This window comes from Zalophus californianus, chromosome 5 (genome assembly GCF_009762305.2).
Source record: "Zalophus californianus isolate mZalCal1 chromosome 5, mZalCal1.pri.v2, whole genome shotgun sequence".
NCBI lineage: Eukaryota > Metazoa > Chordata > Mammalia > Carnivora > Otariidae > Zalophus > Zalophus californianus.
This window is the reverse complement of record NC_045599.1, coordinates 147,186,253-147,201,242: the sequence shown is the minus strand read 5'-3', so window position 1 is coordinate 147,201,242 and position 14,990 is coordinate 147,186,253. Positions and strand designations below refer to the sequence as shown.

Genomic DNA, 14,990 nt, shown 5'->3' with positions numbered 1-14,990 from the left:
TTTTCTCCTGGCTTGGCTCAAGTGACTGTCCCTTTCCTGGTCCATACCGGAATAATCAAATCTCTGTGGTGCCGGAGAAACTATACACACACTGAGTTCCTTCTACTATTAACTTTTACCCCAGGAGAGAGCTAAGAGAACCCATGAGGGGAGAGGAATGACGTGTAAAGGAGAAGCACTTTGGCTTGCTAAGAAAACACACCCCATGGAGACAGAGAAAAATAGAATGAAGAATCATATGATAAAAAAATAATCAAATAATAAAAAAAACTTATAATAAGCCCCCATTAACTTTGATAATGGAGTGGGGGCAGACTCTAATGCGGTCCCCGTGTTCCTACCTCCTGGAAGTCACACCTTGCGTTATCTTCTCCCACTCAGTGTGTGTGTGGTGGGGGGCGGGAGGACATGTGACTGGCTCCTAACCAACAGAATATGACAAAAATGACAGGATATCACTTCCACAATTAAACCTACATAAGACTGCAATACCCTTTTCTTCAAGAAAACTCTCCCCCAGCCCCCGCACCACCGCTTTGAGGAATGAAGCGGTCAGACCCGAATGGCCCAGGTGGCGAGGGGCTGAGAGAGCTCAGTCTGACAGCATCTGAGGAACTGAACGCTGCCGACAACCACGGGATTTGGGAAGCACACCTTCTCCAGTCAAGCTTCAGATGAGACCACAGCCATGGTCTACGGCGTGCCGCAGCCTCATAAGATCTTGAAGCAAAGGACCCAGGTCTACTGTGCCCAGGCTACAAACCCACAGAAACTTCGAGCCAATACACACGAAATGTTTCAGGCCCCAAGTCAGTGGTAACACTGTTATGTAATGACTCCCGAAACAGATTTTAGTGCCCTAACATGCAGTGCTACTGGAGAAAATACCTAAAAATGTGAACGTGGCTTTGGGACCAGGGAATGGGTAGATGCAAGGAGAATTCTGAGGATCGTGGCAGAGAGACTTTGAGCATGCTGCCAGTGAGGCTTTAGAAGGAAATAGGATAAGAACTAAAACTCAGCAACAAAACCAACCCAAGTAGCAAATGGGCAAAGGACGCAAACAGACTTTCCGAAAGAGTAGACAAATGGCCAATAAGCACAGGAGAAGATGCTCAACATCAGTAGTCCTTCGGGAAATGGAAATCAAAGCCACAAGGAGATAATTGCTTTATACCTACTAGGCTGGCAAGGAAGAAAGAAAGAAGGGAGGGAGGGAGGGAGGGAAGGAGGGGGGAAGGAGAGAACAAACAAGTGTTGGCAAGGGTGTGGAGACGCTGGAAGGCTCACACGCTGCTGGAAGGGATGTGCAGTGCTGAAGGCACTGCAGAGAACGGTGTGGCAGCTCCTCAAAAAGCAAAACACAGAATGACCATATGACCCAGCAAGTCCACTTCTAGGTTTATACACAAAAGAACTGAAACAGGGACTTGAATAGACACTCATATGCTAGTGTTCACTGCAGCATTATTCACGATAGCCCAAAGGTGGAAATGACCCACCTGTCAACTGATGGGGAAAGACGTAAATACAATACGAGATAACCGAACGGTTGAGTATTTTTCAGCCTGAAAAGAGGAGTGGAGCTCTGACACATGGTCCAGCCTGGATGAACCTTGGAAACATTATGCTACAAGAAATCAGCCAGACACAAGGGTGCAAATAGCATATGATTCTATTTATATGAAAGATCTCAACGAGGCAAATTCACAGAGAAAGAACATAGATTAGAGGTTACTTACCAGGGGCTGGGAGGAGGGGAAAATGGGGAGTCACTGCTTACTGTTTACAGGATTGGGGTGATGACAAAGTGTTGACCACAGATAGGGTTATAGTTATACAATACTGTAAATGTAATTAATGCCACTGAGCCGAACACTTAAAAATGGCTAAGTGGCAAACTTGAGGTTAAATATATTTTACCGCCACCAAAATCTGAAAGGAAAGAGGAGCCCAGGATTGGAAACCAGGGGTAGGAAGAGCCTTGTGACATGAGGCTGAAAGCTTCCGGGCTGTTGCTGCGGTTCTAATGAAAGCGGGACACGTCAGTGTGAAGTGAGTTACGCGGCCAAGGACATTTCCAGGCAAAGTGCTGCCCGGTGTCTTCTTGCTGCTTACGGTAAAATGTATGAGGAAAGAAAAAAAAAATGCAGGAAGGAATAACAAACAGGAGGGAGCAGGATGGACTAATTATGGAAATTCTGAGTCTCTCCTGATGGCAAATATGCTACAATCAATAAATAGCTTCTGAGCATTGTCACAGTTGGCAGAGAATAAAAAACCGAAGGTGTAAGGACACAACCTTTTGTTAAGACCTCAGAAAGACCGAAGGATCAGAGTAGTTTCAGTTACACAGGGGGTGCTCCCAGGAGGTCAGGAGCAAGGGTGGGCCCCACAGATGGTCTCCGTCACAAGCCAGCCACAGGGTGTGGCCCCTCAGTCTTCAGGAGGATCCCTGGCTAGAGAAGGGCTATCTCAACAAAGAGCTGTGGGTGTGGATTTGTTTACTAGAGTAAACCTCCAGGAAATCCACAGAAGACCCATAAAGTTTATTTCAGCCAAAATACCGGCTTGCGCTGACATGTACGGAGAAAGTACAAATGGAATGAGGCTGCCAGAATCCAGACTTCTACTGGCAGGAAACAGGCTGGTACAAGTACCCAGCCGCAAGCACATACTAACTTCCCTGAGAAAGGAAAGATGAGTCAGGAAGCAGAAATGAGAGCCCAGCAGGCAGAGCCAAGAACCATGCAGAATTATGCACAGGCCTTGAAACTTAATCGAGCAACTCCCAACACTTGTCTGGCTAGATTTCAGAATTTCTATGGAGCAGTGATTCCTCTATACTTTCCACCCCACCCCACCCCACCCCCGCATTTGAACCGAAATGTCTGTAGCTGTTACCCTCTGCCCCTCCCACCGTCATGTGCTGGGTGTATTGGTGGTGGATACCTTGACTCTGATTTTAGAGGCTGACAGACTGAGAGGAACAACACCCAGAAAGCCTCATTCATATCTGAGCCTGATTTAAACAATAAAATTCTGGAATTTCTGAGGAGATGATTTAATGGTATGAAACTTCTGGGAACCTTGGGAAGAGGTGAAATACATTTTGCACAGGGAAGGGACACGAACGGCCGAGGGACATATAACTGACTGTGGCAGATACTCCAAGGTGACCCCAACGATCCTTGCCTCCCGGTATTCATGCCCTGCGTAATGTCCCCCTCTTGAGTGTAGGCAGGGTCTGTCACCTCTAACCAACAGAATATGGCAAGGTGATGGCATGTAACTCTGCAACTGCACTATACAAAACCATACTGCCCATCCCGGGAGGAGACTTTCTTCCTTGCTAGATTTAAGGAAGAAAGTGACCGTGTTGGGAAAGCTCATCTGGCAAGAAACGGAGGTTCTCCATTTGACGGTCCATAAGGGACTAAATGCTGACAACCACAACCACATGATCTTACAAGCAGGTCTTTCCCCAGTCAATGCCCAGATGAGACCACAGCTCTGGCTGAGCAGAGAACCAAGGGAAGTCATAGTGAAACTCCTCATCCACTAAGACGGTGAAGTAATAAATGCGTGTTGCTTTACGCCATGAAGTTTCTGAACTATGGTTACAGAGGAAGAGAACACGAATACAGATAATGACACTTGCATTTTGATAGTATGAACACAGAGGTCCATTGTTTTATCCTTGTTAGTGGCCTCTTTGGGAATCAGTGCTTCTACTGGGTTCTTGGTACTCAAGATCATTTGCCAGTAAATTTTAGAATAAGAGAAACAGTGTTCACGTCCTCTAAAGTGCATGTAAAAGATAAGTTAGATTATTTTCTTTATCCGGTCCTTCAGAAAAAATGATGTGATACTTCTGAGATTTTTGCTGCCATAAAATTCCCATTGAATTACTCCACATCCTGGGCATTTGGATCCAAATGAAGTCACTAACTATCATCCTGGCCTTAACTTAGGGACTTTATTGGGGTAATCAATTTATTCACTCGCGGCCACTTGGGAGCTCTTTGGGGTTGATGGTGTTTAGAGCAAAAGGGCGCAATGGTATTACTGTGTACGTGTCTAGTCATCATTCTTCTGTGCCTCCCCATGGAGGCCAGAATCTCCTCGAATCTTGAGTTTAGTTCTCAAATATCTAAGGGATGGTGTTCTCTTATATTACGCAGGTAGAGACAGCTCCCACATAACACAACAAAGAAATCTCAGAACTGTTTGCTTGTGAAGACCAAGAAATAGATATTATGTACTGGTTTTTTCTAGATTTCATTAACCTTTTGATAGCCCCCTAGAAAGGCTGTTCAATGGGGAAGCTTCAATTGTATAAAAATCTTACAGAGTCCCTATTCTTACCATCTACCCATTTGTTATACACATTCAAAGATTCCTCTATTGACAAAATATGTATCTTGTCCAAATGAGAATTTTTTTTCTGTAAAAAGGGAGCATTTTAAGTGTAAGTCCCCCAAACACGCTAGCCATCCTGATTTTTCCCTGAAAAGGTAGTAGCCTTACAAACAATCCCAAGCACATACAGAATGTACGTATCTGTTAGCTGCAGCGCTAAATAGCATCTTCCTTCCTGTGCACTCAGCTTAAGAAAGGTGCTAGCAGGCATTAGATTTGCAGAGGTGCTGGGTCTGCAGGGCAGCGTCCCACTGATGAAGGTGACTTTCCCTGAATGGGCTGTATTATGTGACAATGCACAGAATTGTAAAACTTCCAAACAATTTTAAATCTTACAAAGTTTAGAAAGAGCAGAGAGACAATTTGCCCATAATCGGCTTTCCCACTTCTCAGCTGGTATTGGATCGGAAATGATAGACTTCCACAAGACTGTCTCAGGGGACTACTTCAAAAATGACCAAACTTGCTTTCTAAAAATCATTTTTCATTTTCCTCTGAGACAAAAGGAATGAAATCTTAATTGGCAATTTAGGAACACAGGGAAGAAAGAAAGGAATGATTCTCCCAGGTTGTTTTGAGGTCGTAATAAATGCCTAGCAGGGAGTTATCTGTAGAGTAAACCTGTTGGTTTTGTCCATATAAATATTTGATCACATAGCAAATAACTGCATACGGTATTTTTATAAGAGGCTCTCACTGAACCCATATGACCAGACACAATCCTTACTACATTTTAATTTAAAAGGCACAGAAAGACATTTTGTTTCACACAATCGATACAATACATTTCTATCAGTATGGCAGAATAAAAATCCTGAGTGATGTGAAATTCACCTGCTTAGATTTTCTCCCCCAAATCATAAACCAGAATGTATTTTACATATGCAAGAAAGAGCCAACTATCACAACTGTGGATTTTATGATGCCAAAGCCAAATATCTGATTCTATGAAAAGCAACAAACTGTTCAACTCGAGACTGGACAGAACCAACACCCCACCGCCACCCCAGGAGCTGAAAGCTTACAGTACAAGTGGAACACGATGCCCCTTTGGGTTCTACTGCAGCTTCCCTGAGGGTAGGAGTTAACAGAGGAGTGTGTGGTTATAAATACCCCCAGACCCTATGTTCTCACCTTGCTCCACCTGCTTGATTTAATTCTGATGGAAAACTCTACTTCATCCGACTGCTTCCATCGGGACCCAGGACCCAAGGATCCGCCTTAGGTCCTACTTGGAACTGCAGCTTTTGAGACCGGGTCTAGTTGAATTCTAACTAGAACAAATTTTCTCCAGCCGACTCCCTTTCTGAGTCCCCAGGGAGCCCAGCACAGAGGTGCCCACTGTCCCTGCATCTCTGCTCCCTTGGGAACTGCTCAGCTAGCCAACATTTCGAGCACTGCTGTGGCTGGCACAGAGATGTTGTCAACACGAGGCTTTGATCCAAATTAAAGGATGTCAGGAAGAGAACAGGACGATTTGGCTCAACAGAAAAGGATGCCACAGATAAGCTAAGCGACATCTCAAACTAAACCCGCACAGAACCCAGGCCACGCTAGAATGGCAGGAAGCGTGACGATGGTGGTGCTGGGGGCAGAGCGGTGCCTACCTCTCCTCACGGTTCTGTCCCACGCACACCCGGCCCCCGTGCCGGGGAGTGGGGTTGCTGCAGGACCGCTGGCGCACCTGGAAGCCGATCCCACAGGTGGTGCTGCAGGGAGACCATGAGGTCCAGGGGGTCCAGCCTCCGTTCCTGGGGAGAGAAAGCAGCGGGGTCACAAAGTCACACTGTCTCAGAGTCCATTCCCTGTGTGCACCCACCGCCAACGGCCTTCATGTGTCCCGCGTGTGGACTGCTGGACTGTGGGCTGGGAAGGGAAAGGGAACCAGAACCACCGGACAAGACTGGACGTGCTGTGTCACAGGACTCTCGGTTTCGGTGAGATGCTGCTCCTCCTGGCTATCTGATTTTAGAGTCCAGGTTGCACCTTGGAGAGTAGCGCTTAAAGTGCACTAAAAATAAGATATAATAATTTGTTCCATATCCAGGTATCAATAATAATTTGAATATATATAAATTTCTATCTATATATATAATTTCTATAATAGTTGAATGTAGAATTTCTATAATAATTTCAGGAAATTCCTCTGAGAAAATTCTATATTAGAAACTATTAAAAAATTTGGTTATGAAAATGTTAAACTAATGAAAAATAAGTTTATTTCGCTGAAAAGCAATTAGAGATAAATCCCTGAGCCTCCAGAGTTTATGCTTTGACTTGTACTGTATCATTTAGAATCTATAAAAAGTGCACATCTGAACGAAATAGCATCTAAAACTACCTATAATGCTCACTTTTAAAAATCTATTAACATCAACAAAAATCAGTAATTCTCTCGATAGGTTTCATATTGATAAAGAGCATCATAATGTCCAAAGCTTTAAAACAAAGTTTATTAAAAATGAAGGAAGGGTACGTGAAATTCAGATTTTTGGCTATTTTCTTACAGTTTGACAAAGATATAGAATATAAACAAGCAGTGCAAACTGCACATAACTGTATTTATGTTATTAATAAATATAAGATGAAAGGCATATAAAACATAAAATTAAAATAAAATAAACAGCTTGTATAAAAGTGGTTTATAAAATGAACCACTACTGACAGCTAGAGGAATTTTTTTTTTTGTTTAATATTGTACTTTTCCCTTGAAATGCCTGTATTCAGAATGTTTATAATTTAAATATCTTCCTTAGTAGGAAGATATTTAACTACTAACTTAGTAGTTAGTCCCTGCTATTTCAAAACAAATTGTAGGCATTTTTAAAAATTTTAACTGTCAAAATATCTGTTAAATCCAGAATCCAAACTCCCATGTGAGCAGTCTACTGCAGCTGGGGTATGTTTACATTTCACAGATCACATATGCATTTCTATAGTATGTTAGTCTCATAGGATTTTCATTTCCACTGGGAAAAATCAACTGACATTAATTCTTATTTTTACTTTATACATTCCCTTAAAAATATGCAGGTCTGCAACTGTGCCACTGAAGCTCAAGGTATAAATAATAATTTGAATATATAATTTCTAGGATAGTTTCAAGTGAAAATTCCTCTGAGAAAATTCTTAGTATATTTCGTATTTCTCTACTTTCTGAAACGTCTTCATGATATAAATAAAATATATAGTGATACTTTAATGTTATTATCTTATCATAAAGCTGCTTTATGATAATTTAACCAAGTAATCACAAAATAAGACAAATCCTCCCAAGCTGCTCATAAAGGTAATTAGCTAGTATCTTATACCCTGTTACCTATACAATTTAAAAAGTTACCCAAGTAATTCACTGAATTTTCTAAAAAATAGCCATTTCAACATAAATAAAATGACATTTTTACTTTCAAAGTTTCCTTCTATGTTGTCAAAATGGCTAGGTAGTGCAGGAAACACTGCTTCCAAAATTGTGTAATTTTTAAATTTGTCTAATTCTTAATTTCCTAAACCATTTAATAAACATGACAACTTGTGATACCGTCTATTTACAATATAGGGAACCTGTTGTAGACAGAGAAGTGGGTAAATGGAAGTGTGTATAAGTAACAGAAATATAGTAAGTGAAGAACTACATGAGTGCAATTGTCTATGTGTGTGTCTATTGTATGGACCCGGGTTTGCAGTCTTATAAATGTTGCTTAGGACCGGACATTGGACATTGTAGCCATTAAGTAGCACCAAGTAAGCATATATCAGCATACACATCATTTCGAGGATTCAGTCCGTCCACAACAACCCACTATGCATTTAAAGCATCACTAAAATGGGTTCACTTATTCAATTACTAATCTTAAAATAACCACTAATTATATTGCAGGTCGGCTCAGAGGATGGCATTTGAACTAGAACAAAAGCCAAAGATGTATCAATAGACAAGTTGCAGTCATGCACTTGACTGTCCTTTTTTTCCATAAACAGTATCAAAGAGGATATTCCACACTGATCATAACCTTCAAACAGTAATATTCTGTAACTTTTATGAAGTTTCTCCCATGCCTAGATGGCAACCATCTTAGTTTTATAGAAAGAATGCTGTGCATAATGCAATGGTGATGTGCCTGTTTTCCGCAGTCACACAAATAATCGAATCTGTGTAGCGCTGCTGTGAAGGGCTTGTGAAGTGATCTGGGCTGGCCTGAGGAGAAGGAGAGCAGAGGACAGAGTGGGTCCTCGCATCCTGCGGCTCCGCATCCGACCGGCCTCTCCTCTTGGGTAGGAAGTGCCCTCGCACTCTGGGCTCGCTCAGAGTGCCATCGCCCGGTCTGATCTGCTGTGTTAGGGATGTCACAGAAGACCTGCCCAGAGGCTTCTGCATTCTAAATAGGCTCATGGAAACAAGGTAATACTTTAAAAAAAAATACCGTAAATTAACAAGCAAGTGAGGAGAGTGCTTGAAGACTGATTTGAGAAGCTTTCCCGATGCTTGTTTTAAGACAGAAGATGCTGTGTCCTCACGGCACACGGGTGCAGGGGAGAGGGAGCACCTGAGTGTAGTAAAACAATCAAGCTACAACATCAGAAGCAGCCGAGGAAACGGGAAATCAACTCAACGAATCACTGTTGGAACCGTTCTCCTGGTTACGCGGTACCAGGATGTTAACTGAGCCGGGGTGTCCTAGGCTCAGATACACTACGGAGCAGAGCAGAGCTTTGCTAAGGCCCGGGCTGCTTCTACCCCCCAGCTGTCAAAGCACAGGGCACTGGATGGCACGCCCCACAGTGGGATGGAGGCACTCATTTCTCCGGCCCCTCAGGGCCAGCTAGGACCGGCAGCTGGGAGACCCGAGCCACCGTCGAGGGCTGTCCCACGTACAGGGCTCCCTGTGCAATCAGCTGAGTCCTTTTCAGGCCTACAGCACAGAGCTGTCCTCCCTCCCTCTGACCTTCTCCCTTCCCATCAGGCTAGTTATATTTCTCTCTCCGCTCCCTCTCCCCAAGGTTCCCTGCCTCCTCTCTTACGAATTAAAATTCAGAAGTGTCATGATGTCATGCGGATGCACAGTCAAATGTCCATTTTAATTATAACGTAAAACCAGATTTTTCTGTTCGATACTAAGTCTGACTTGGCCCTGTTTAGAAAGTCTGGCTTAGCTAATTACTTTATATTGTGGATTTCATTTCATACATTGAATGACTTCAATCTGGGCTCCAGGATATTGAAAAGATATATTTAAATGATGTGATGTGATAAAAGCATTTAATCAAAAATATATTTGTGGGGCGCCCGAGTGTCTCAGTCGGTTGGGCGTCTGACTCTTGATTTTGGCTCAGGTCATGATCTCAGGGTCTAAAGGGCTCTGTGCTCAGCAGAGAGTCTGCTTTCCTCCCTCTATCCCTCCCCCAACCACACACAAATAAATAAATCCTAAAAAAATTCAAAGATACATTTGCAAAATGTATTGAATTAGCAATATTTGGAATTTCCCAACACTTTCTGAGTGTATTGGGTTGGACAAGGTGCCTATAAATAACAAATAACAGGTTTAATTTGGAATCCTCTGATCAGCCTTCTTAAAGGCTTTCTGACTTGCTCTGCACAAACGGAGGAAGTATCTGTCAGTACTGAATGAGCAAAAAAGTCGGCTTGCAGGTTAGGTGGGTTGCAATTTTTTTTTTGCTTCCAACAAAATTAAACACCAACATAAGCAGGTTATCAAGTGATATGGGCCAATAAAAACAATCTTTGGTGTTAGATTACCATGCTTTTGGCAGATGACTTCGAAAGAATTCAGAGAAGTGAGGGAAAATGCTGTAATCTTGTATTTCCATCAACTTATGGGAGTCATACCTGTCGGTGCTTGTAACTAGAAAAATAAAAACCTAGGAATGGAATTGATGCTAAGCCCTCCCTGAATCAGGCAAGAGGTTGCATTCGTGCCTATAAATAGGAAAAGTAGCTGGGAATTAAAAACAATTGCCTGAAGGAATGGGTTTCTAATAAAACCTCACTTTTTAGTGTTAGAATATTATCAAAATGTGTAATATTTATGATTTTTAGATTCACTGTATGCTAATTTGCAAAATACATATTTAAAATGGAAAGCCTAGGGGTGCCGGGGTGGCTCAGTCGGTTACGCATCTGCCTTCAGCTCAGTTCATGATGCCGGGGTCCTGGGATCAAGCCCCGCATCGGGCTCCCTGCTCAGCGGGGGAGTCTGCTTCTCCCTCTGCCTCTGTTGGTCCCCCTGCTTCTGCTCTCTCTCTCTCTCTCTCTCTCTGACAAATAAACAAATAAAACCTTAAAAAATATAAAAATAAAAAATAAAATGTAAAGCCTATGGTTATCAGAAATAAAAATTTTCTTTTCAAATGTCATTCATATAATTTGTTTTTGTGGTAGTTGTAGAGAAGTATGATATAGTGACCAATATAAGACTTTTAAACAAAGAAATGTAAAATATTAGGATCAGATTCTACGAGGGAAAGAGAACAGAAATAGGAAATTAAAGAAGGAAACACACAAATTTTCTAAATGTTAAAGTGGAGCCTGCTTATTGATTTTTTAAATGGGCAGGTAGCTATGAAATCACTAAGCCACTGAGATTCCATTACACATTTAAATAGTGATGTAACAAAAATTACCTCTTCGCAACCATTAAAACTTTTGATGAAAAAAAATCAGATGCCAATCTACAAGTGTTTGAGGGGTATTTAGGTTAGCAATATTCTTTCACGGGGCAACGGACAAGTTGCTGTGAGGACCACAGCCCCAGGACACTTGTACTGTCCAAGTACAAACACGGTGAATGCGCCTTGTATACGCGTGGACATGTGCACTCTAGCTGCTCCCCCAGATCTGTCCTTTACAGATTTCGGAATACTGACTCAATGGGTAGCTTCTGAGACTACCAAAACTACACTACCTTGCTGCTCACACTCAGAGGAGGCCAACTGCATGTCGCTTCCCGAATCTGCACGAGGGGGTGCTTATTAGTACATGCATGGGCCGTAGGAATAATTTTCCTTTGATGCATTAAGTGGCATTAGGATTGGGTGAGCTGATATACTATGCATGCATCTTTGTGCAGGGATCAGGTGCAAGACTGGGGCCTGTCTTTCATGAAGTGTCTGCCTTGATAGCAGAGGCTCCCTTTGCCCGGTCTGACTAAAATGTTGGCTAATGTGCCGCCAGAAGCATCGCATCTGCTTTCCATAAACCTCCACGTGCGTCCATGTCAGCACGCCTCAGGGACAGGGAGCTGGGACTCCATCATTTGCACCAATTGGCTGTGTCAGTTGTCTAGGTGTGGTCAAATCTGATTTCAGACCTGCTTTCATTCTCAGGAACCACCTAATGGCGAGGTCAGGGTGGAGGGTCGACAGCACTCACGTGATTCTAGACACTGGGGTCACTGATGCTGGCAAAGGAAAAGGCAATTGTGAAGAGCCAGGTCTAATCCCTGTGGTCAGTTCACAACAAATGTATGCGTTCTACCAGTAGGGACTATTAGCCTGGATGTTCCAGAAGATGATTTTGATTGACAGGGACATTTCCCTCAAACCAGTCCAGTAACACCATGCCCATTAAAAATATGTTTCCTAATCTAGCAATGAACATATTGCACAGGTTTAGATTTATGATCTAATTTATAATTTAAAATCTCCTTCCGTAGATCACATTATTTTATGTGGTAAGTGTCCCCGTCTTTTGCCACCTCTCTCTTGAAAAGGGAATGTGCGCTAAGAAGGATTTCCCACCCCTCCCCAGTCTGCCCGCCCACACGGGGGTGCCCCGGTGCGGGGGAGGGGGTGCACCCGGTGTTGGGGGCTGGGGACGCACCTGGAACAGTTGGCGATCTCCATGCGGGGGCCCTCGCACTGCCAGCCGCCACACTGGGGGGCCGGGCTGTCGCAGGAGCGGGTGCGACACAGGCAGGAGCCCACGGCGCTGCCATCCGTGTGCGTGCAGGGCGTCCACGGAGACCATGCGCCGAAGTGCCCGTCCACGGTGAGATTCCTCGTCTAGGAGGAGGATACAAGTTGAGGAGTCAGCAAGGGTTAAGGCTGTAAACAGGAAAACTGAAAGGTCTCTCATGGCACCATCAGACCACATTTAGAATACTTTGATGTTACCATTAAAGAGGAGACAGTGCTGGAGGAGGGGGAGGGGTGTGAAGAATGCCAATGGCTTAGCAATCAGGTCACCACAGAATTGTCCACTAACGTGAGAAACCCAAAGAACAAGCAGAACCGGAGTGAAAAATCACAGATGTGCCACTCTGCTGCATTTTTACATCCCTTAAAAAAAAAGGAAGTTCAAACAGTTCCATTTCAGACCTGGCCTAGCTCAAATGTCACCGCAAAAACTGACAACATTAAATTTATAGCCCTATTAAAGCAACCGGAACTGTACTAGTTGGGTAGGCACATCCCGGGCGGAGCCAACTGTAACCACCCGGCAAGCGCCGGCAAGTCTGCAAGGGCTGGGCACGAAAGTGATCCACTGATCCCGGGCACTGGTGCAAGGCCCAGAGGACCGAGTTCTGGGCCCGGCAAGGCGGCGGCAGAGGGGCTGGCTGGCCAGCAAGCACGCGGGGCCAGGATCGGGATCTAGGAAGGCACTTTTAAAGCCCCATCAATCCTCACAAGAGAGGACTCCATGGACAAAGCGATTCATTCTTTAGAGGCTACAAACCGTACCCGCACGTCATCATTTCAGAAAAATGCCAACACCCTGTGAAAACACAGGTGAGCTTTACATTTGTCCCGTCATTTCTCCAAATACGGTAGGAAAGAATCCCCACGAAACACGTCCGCGGGCTCTGATGTGGCTGGTGGGTCATCTCCAGCCTCCACTACGAAGCTCTCCTTCCTCCCTTCTTGTCAATACTCTAACCGTTTACATCCACGAAGATGGAGGAAAATCCAGAAGGCCCTGCCATGCCTGGCTCTCTCCATAAAAAGCGAAGAGGAGGGAATGGAGCTGGATTGGAGGGGACTCACCGGACCCGACCCAGAGGGGAGTGAACACACAAAGGCAGACTTTTCCCAAGAAGAAAATAACCCCAATTTCAAGGTTGCTGTCAGCCCCGTCCAGCCAGGATAAAAATGCAGCTCCTATTGTGACCTTCAGTTTCCGCAGGGCCTTCAGTGTCTTCTTGGAGAGACGAGCCACGCATAACAGGGTCAAGCGAACTCCGCCCATGAAAGTGTCCTGCGAGCAGCCAAGACCTTGTCCCTTGGGGGGTTCCCACACCCATCCCCCACCCGCTCTCGTCGCTGGCCCAAAGGGCTCTTGTGCAGGGAAGGCTCAGCCGTTGCCTTCACTGTGACTGAACACGGAACTCAAGCCAACAAAGCCCCACATGCCTTTAAATCCAAACCTGTAAGTATCTTAGGCCTTTTGGGGACGGAGAACAGGTAATGGGAGCGGAGCGAGGGGCAGCGCCTGGGGAAGGGCGGCCTGACAGGGCTGTCACAGGGACAGGAAGCCCCCCTCCCCGAGCTGCAGCCAAGCTGGAGGAGGGCAGGGAAGAAAGACCCCAGTGTCTCTGCTCCCCGCCCATGCCTCCTGCGGTCTGAACCCAAGACAACAGAGAATCCTGGCTGGGGGGCAAGCTGGAAGTGGGGCACGTGAGGCCCGTGGGGCAGAGAGTGGATGGGGAGGGGATGGAGACCGCCCAGCTCCGAGCACTAGCAGGAGAGGCTCTGTGAGACCTCTGGTCCCCCTGCCTCTCTTCTGTGTGAAGATGTGAGGGGTAAGGTAGGGAGGGGGCGCTACTGTGATTTTTGAAGGTTTACGAAATCCCCACAATATTAACCAGAAACTTTAAAAAGGGCAGACTGGCGAGAGGTTAGAGGATTGGGGCAAAGAAGATTCTCTCAAACCCCCGTGGCATCTGTTCTTTCCTCTAGCATAGGAAGGAAATGCGCATGGAGGCTGTTAGGATCTCTTTAGCTACAGGAGGTTTTGAGGAAATCTGAAACCCCTGACAGCACAGACCGTGCAGAAACTGAAGATTTGTGAGGCCAGGAGAAATACACCTTGATGATGACAAATGAATGAGGACGGAAACAGAAATCATCCAGATTGCTGAAAGAGGACAGTTTACGAGAGAAACACATTTAGACTGCACGGTCATGAGTCAAACTCACAGCCCAGTAAACTTCGTGCAAGCGAAATTTATCAGTAGGGTGGTTAGAAAAGAACTCAATACAGGACAGAGACAAGTAGAAACACCAAAAGTGACAGAGAGAAGCAGGCAGGTAGACAGAGAGACAGACATGGGGGTGGGGGAGAGAAACTGGAGGAAGGGGGTCAAAAGGTACAAACTTCCAGTCTTAAGATAAGTAAGTCTTGGGGATATCACGGACCACACGAGGGCTAGAGTTCATTTACACTGCTGGATGGGATCTTTGAAAGTTGCTAAGAGAGGAGATCCTTCTTTTCACAAAGAAAAGAAAAACCTTTTGGGGGGGGTATCTACATGAGATGATGGCGGTTAGCTGAACTTACTGTGGTGATCATTTCACAGTTTAGGCAAGTGATGTCACTATGCTGTATGCCT

At 44.8% G+C, this 14,990-nt stretch overlaps 1 protein-coding gene across 22 annotated transcripts in view; it reads right to left on the bottom strand.

The window, feature by feature from the left end:
- Positions 1–14,990, bottom strand: part of SEMA5A (semaphorin 5A) — a 476,158-nt gene that overhangs the window by 72,825 nt on the left and 388,343 nt on the right. For all 22 annotated transcript variants that reach the window (XR_003522009.2, XR_003522010.2, XR_003522006.2 and 19 more), the window contains 2 exons: positions 12,263–12,444; positions 6,030–6,173 (listed from right to left, as the gene is read on the bottom strand). Coding sequence is in view for 11 of the 22 variants with exons in the window: in XM_027605227.2 (XP_027461028.1) it covers positions 6,030–6,173; positions 12,263–12,444 (326 nt within the window). In the remaining 11 variants the exon portion in view is untranslated. The remainder of the gene's footprint in view (positions 1–6,029; positions 6,174–12,262; positions 12,445–14,990) is intronic.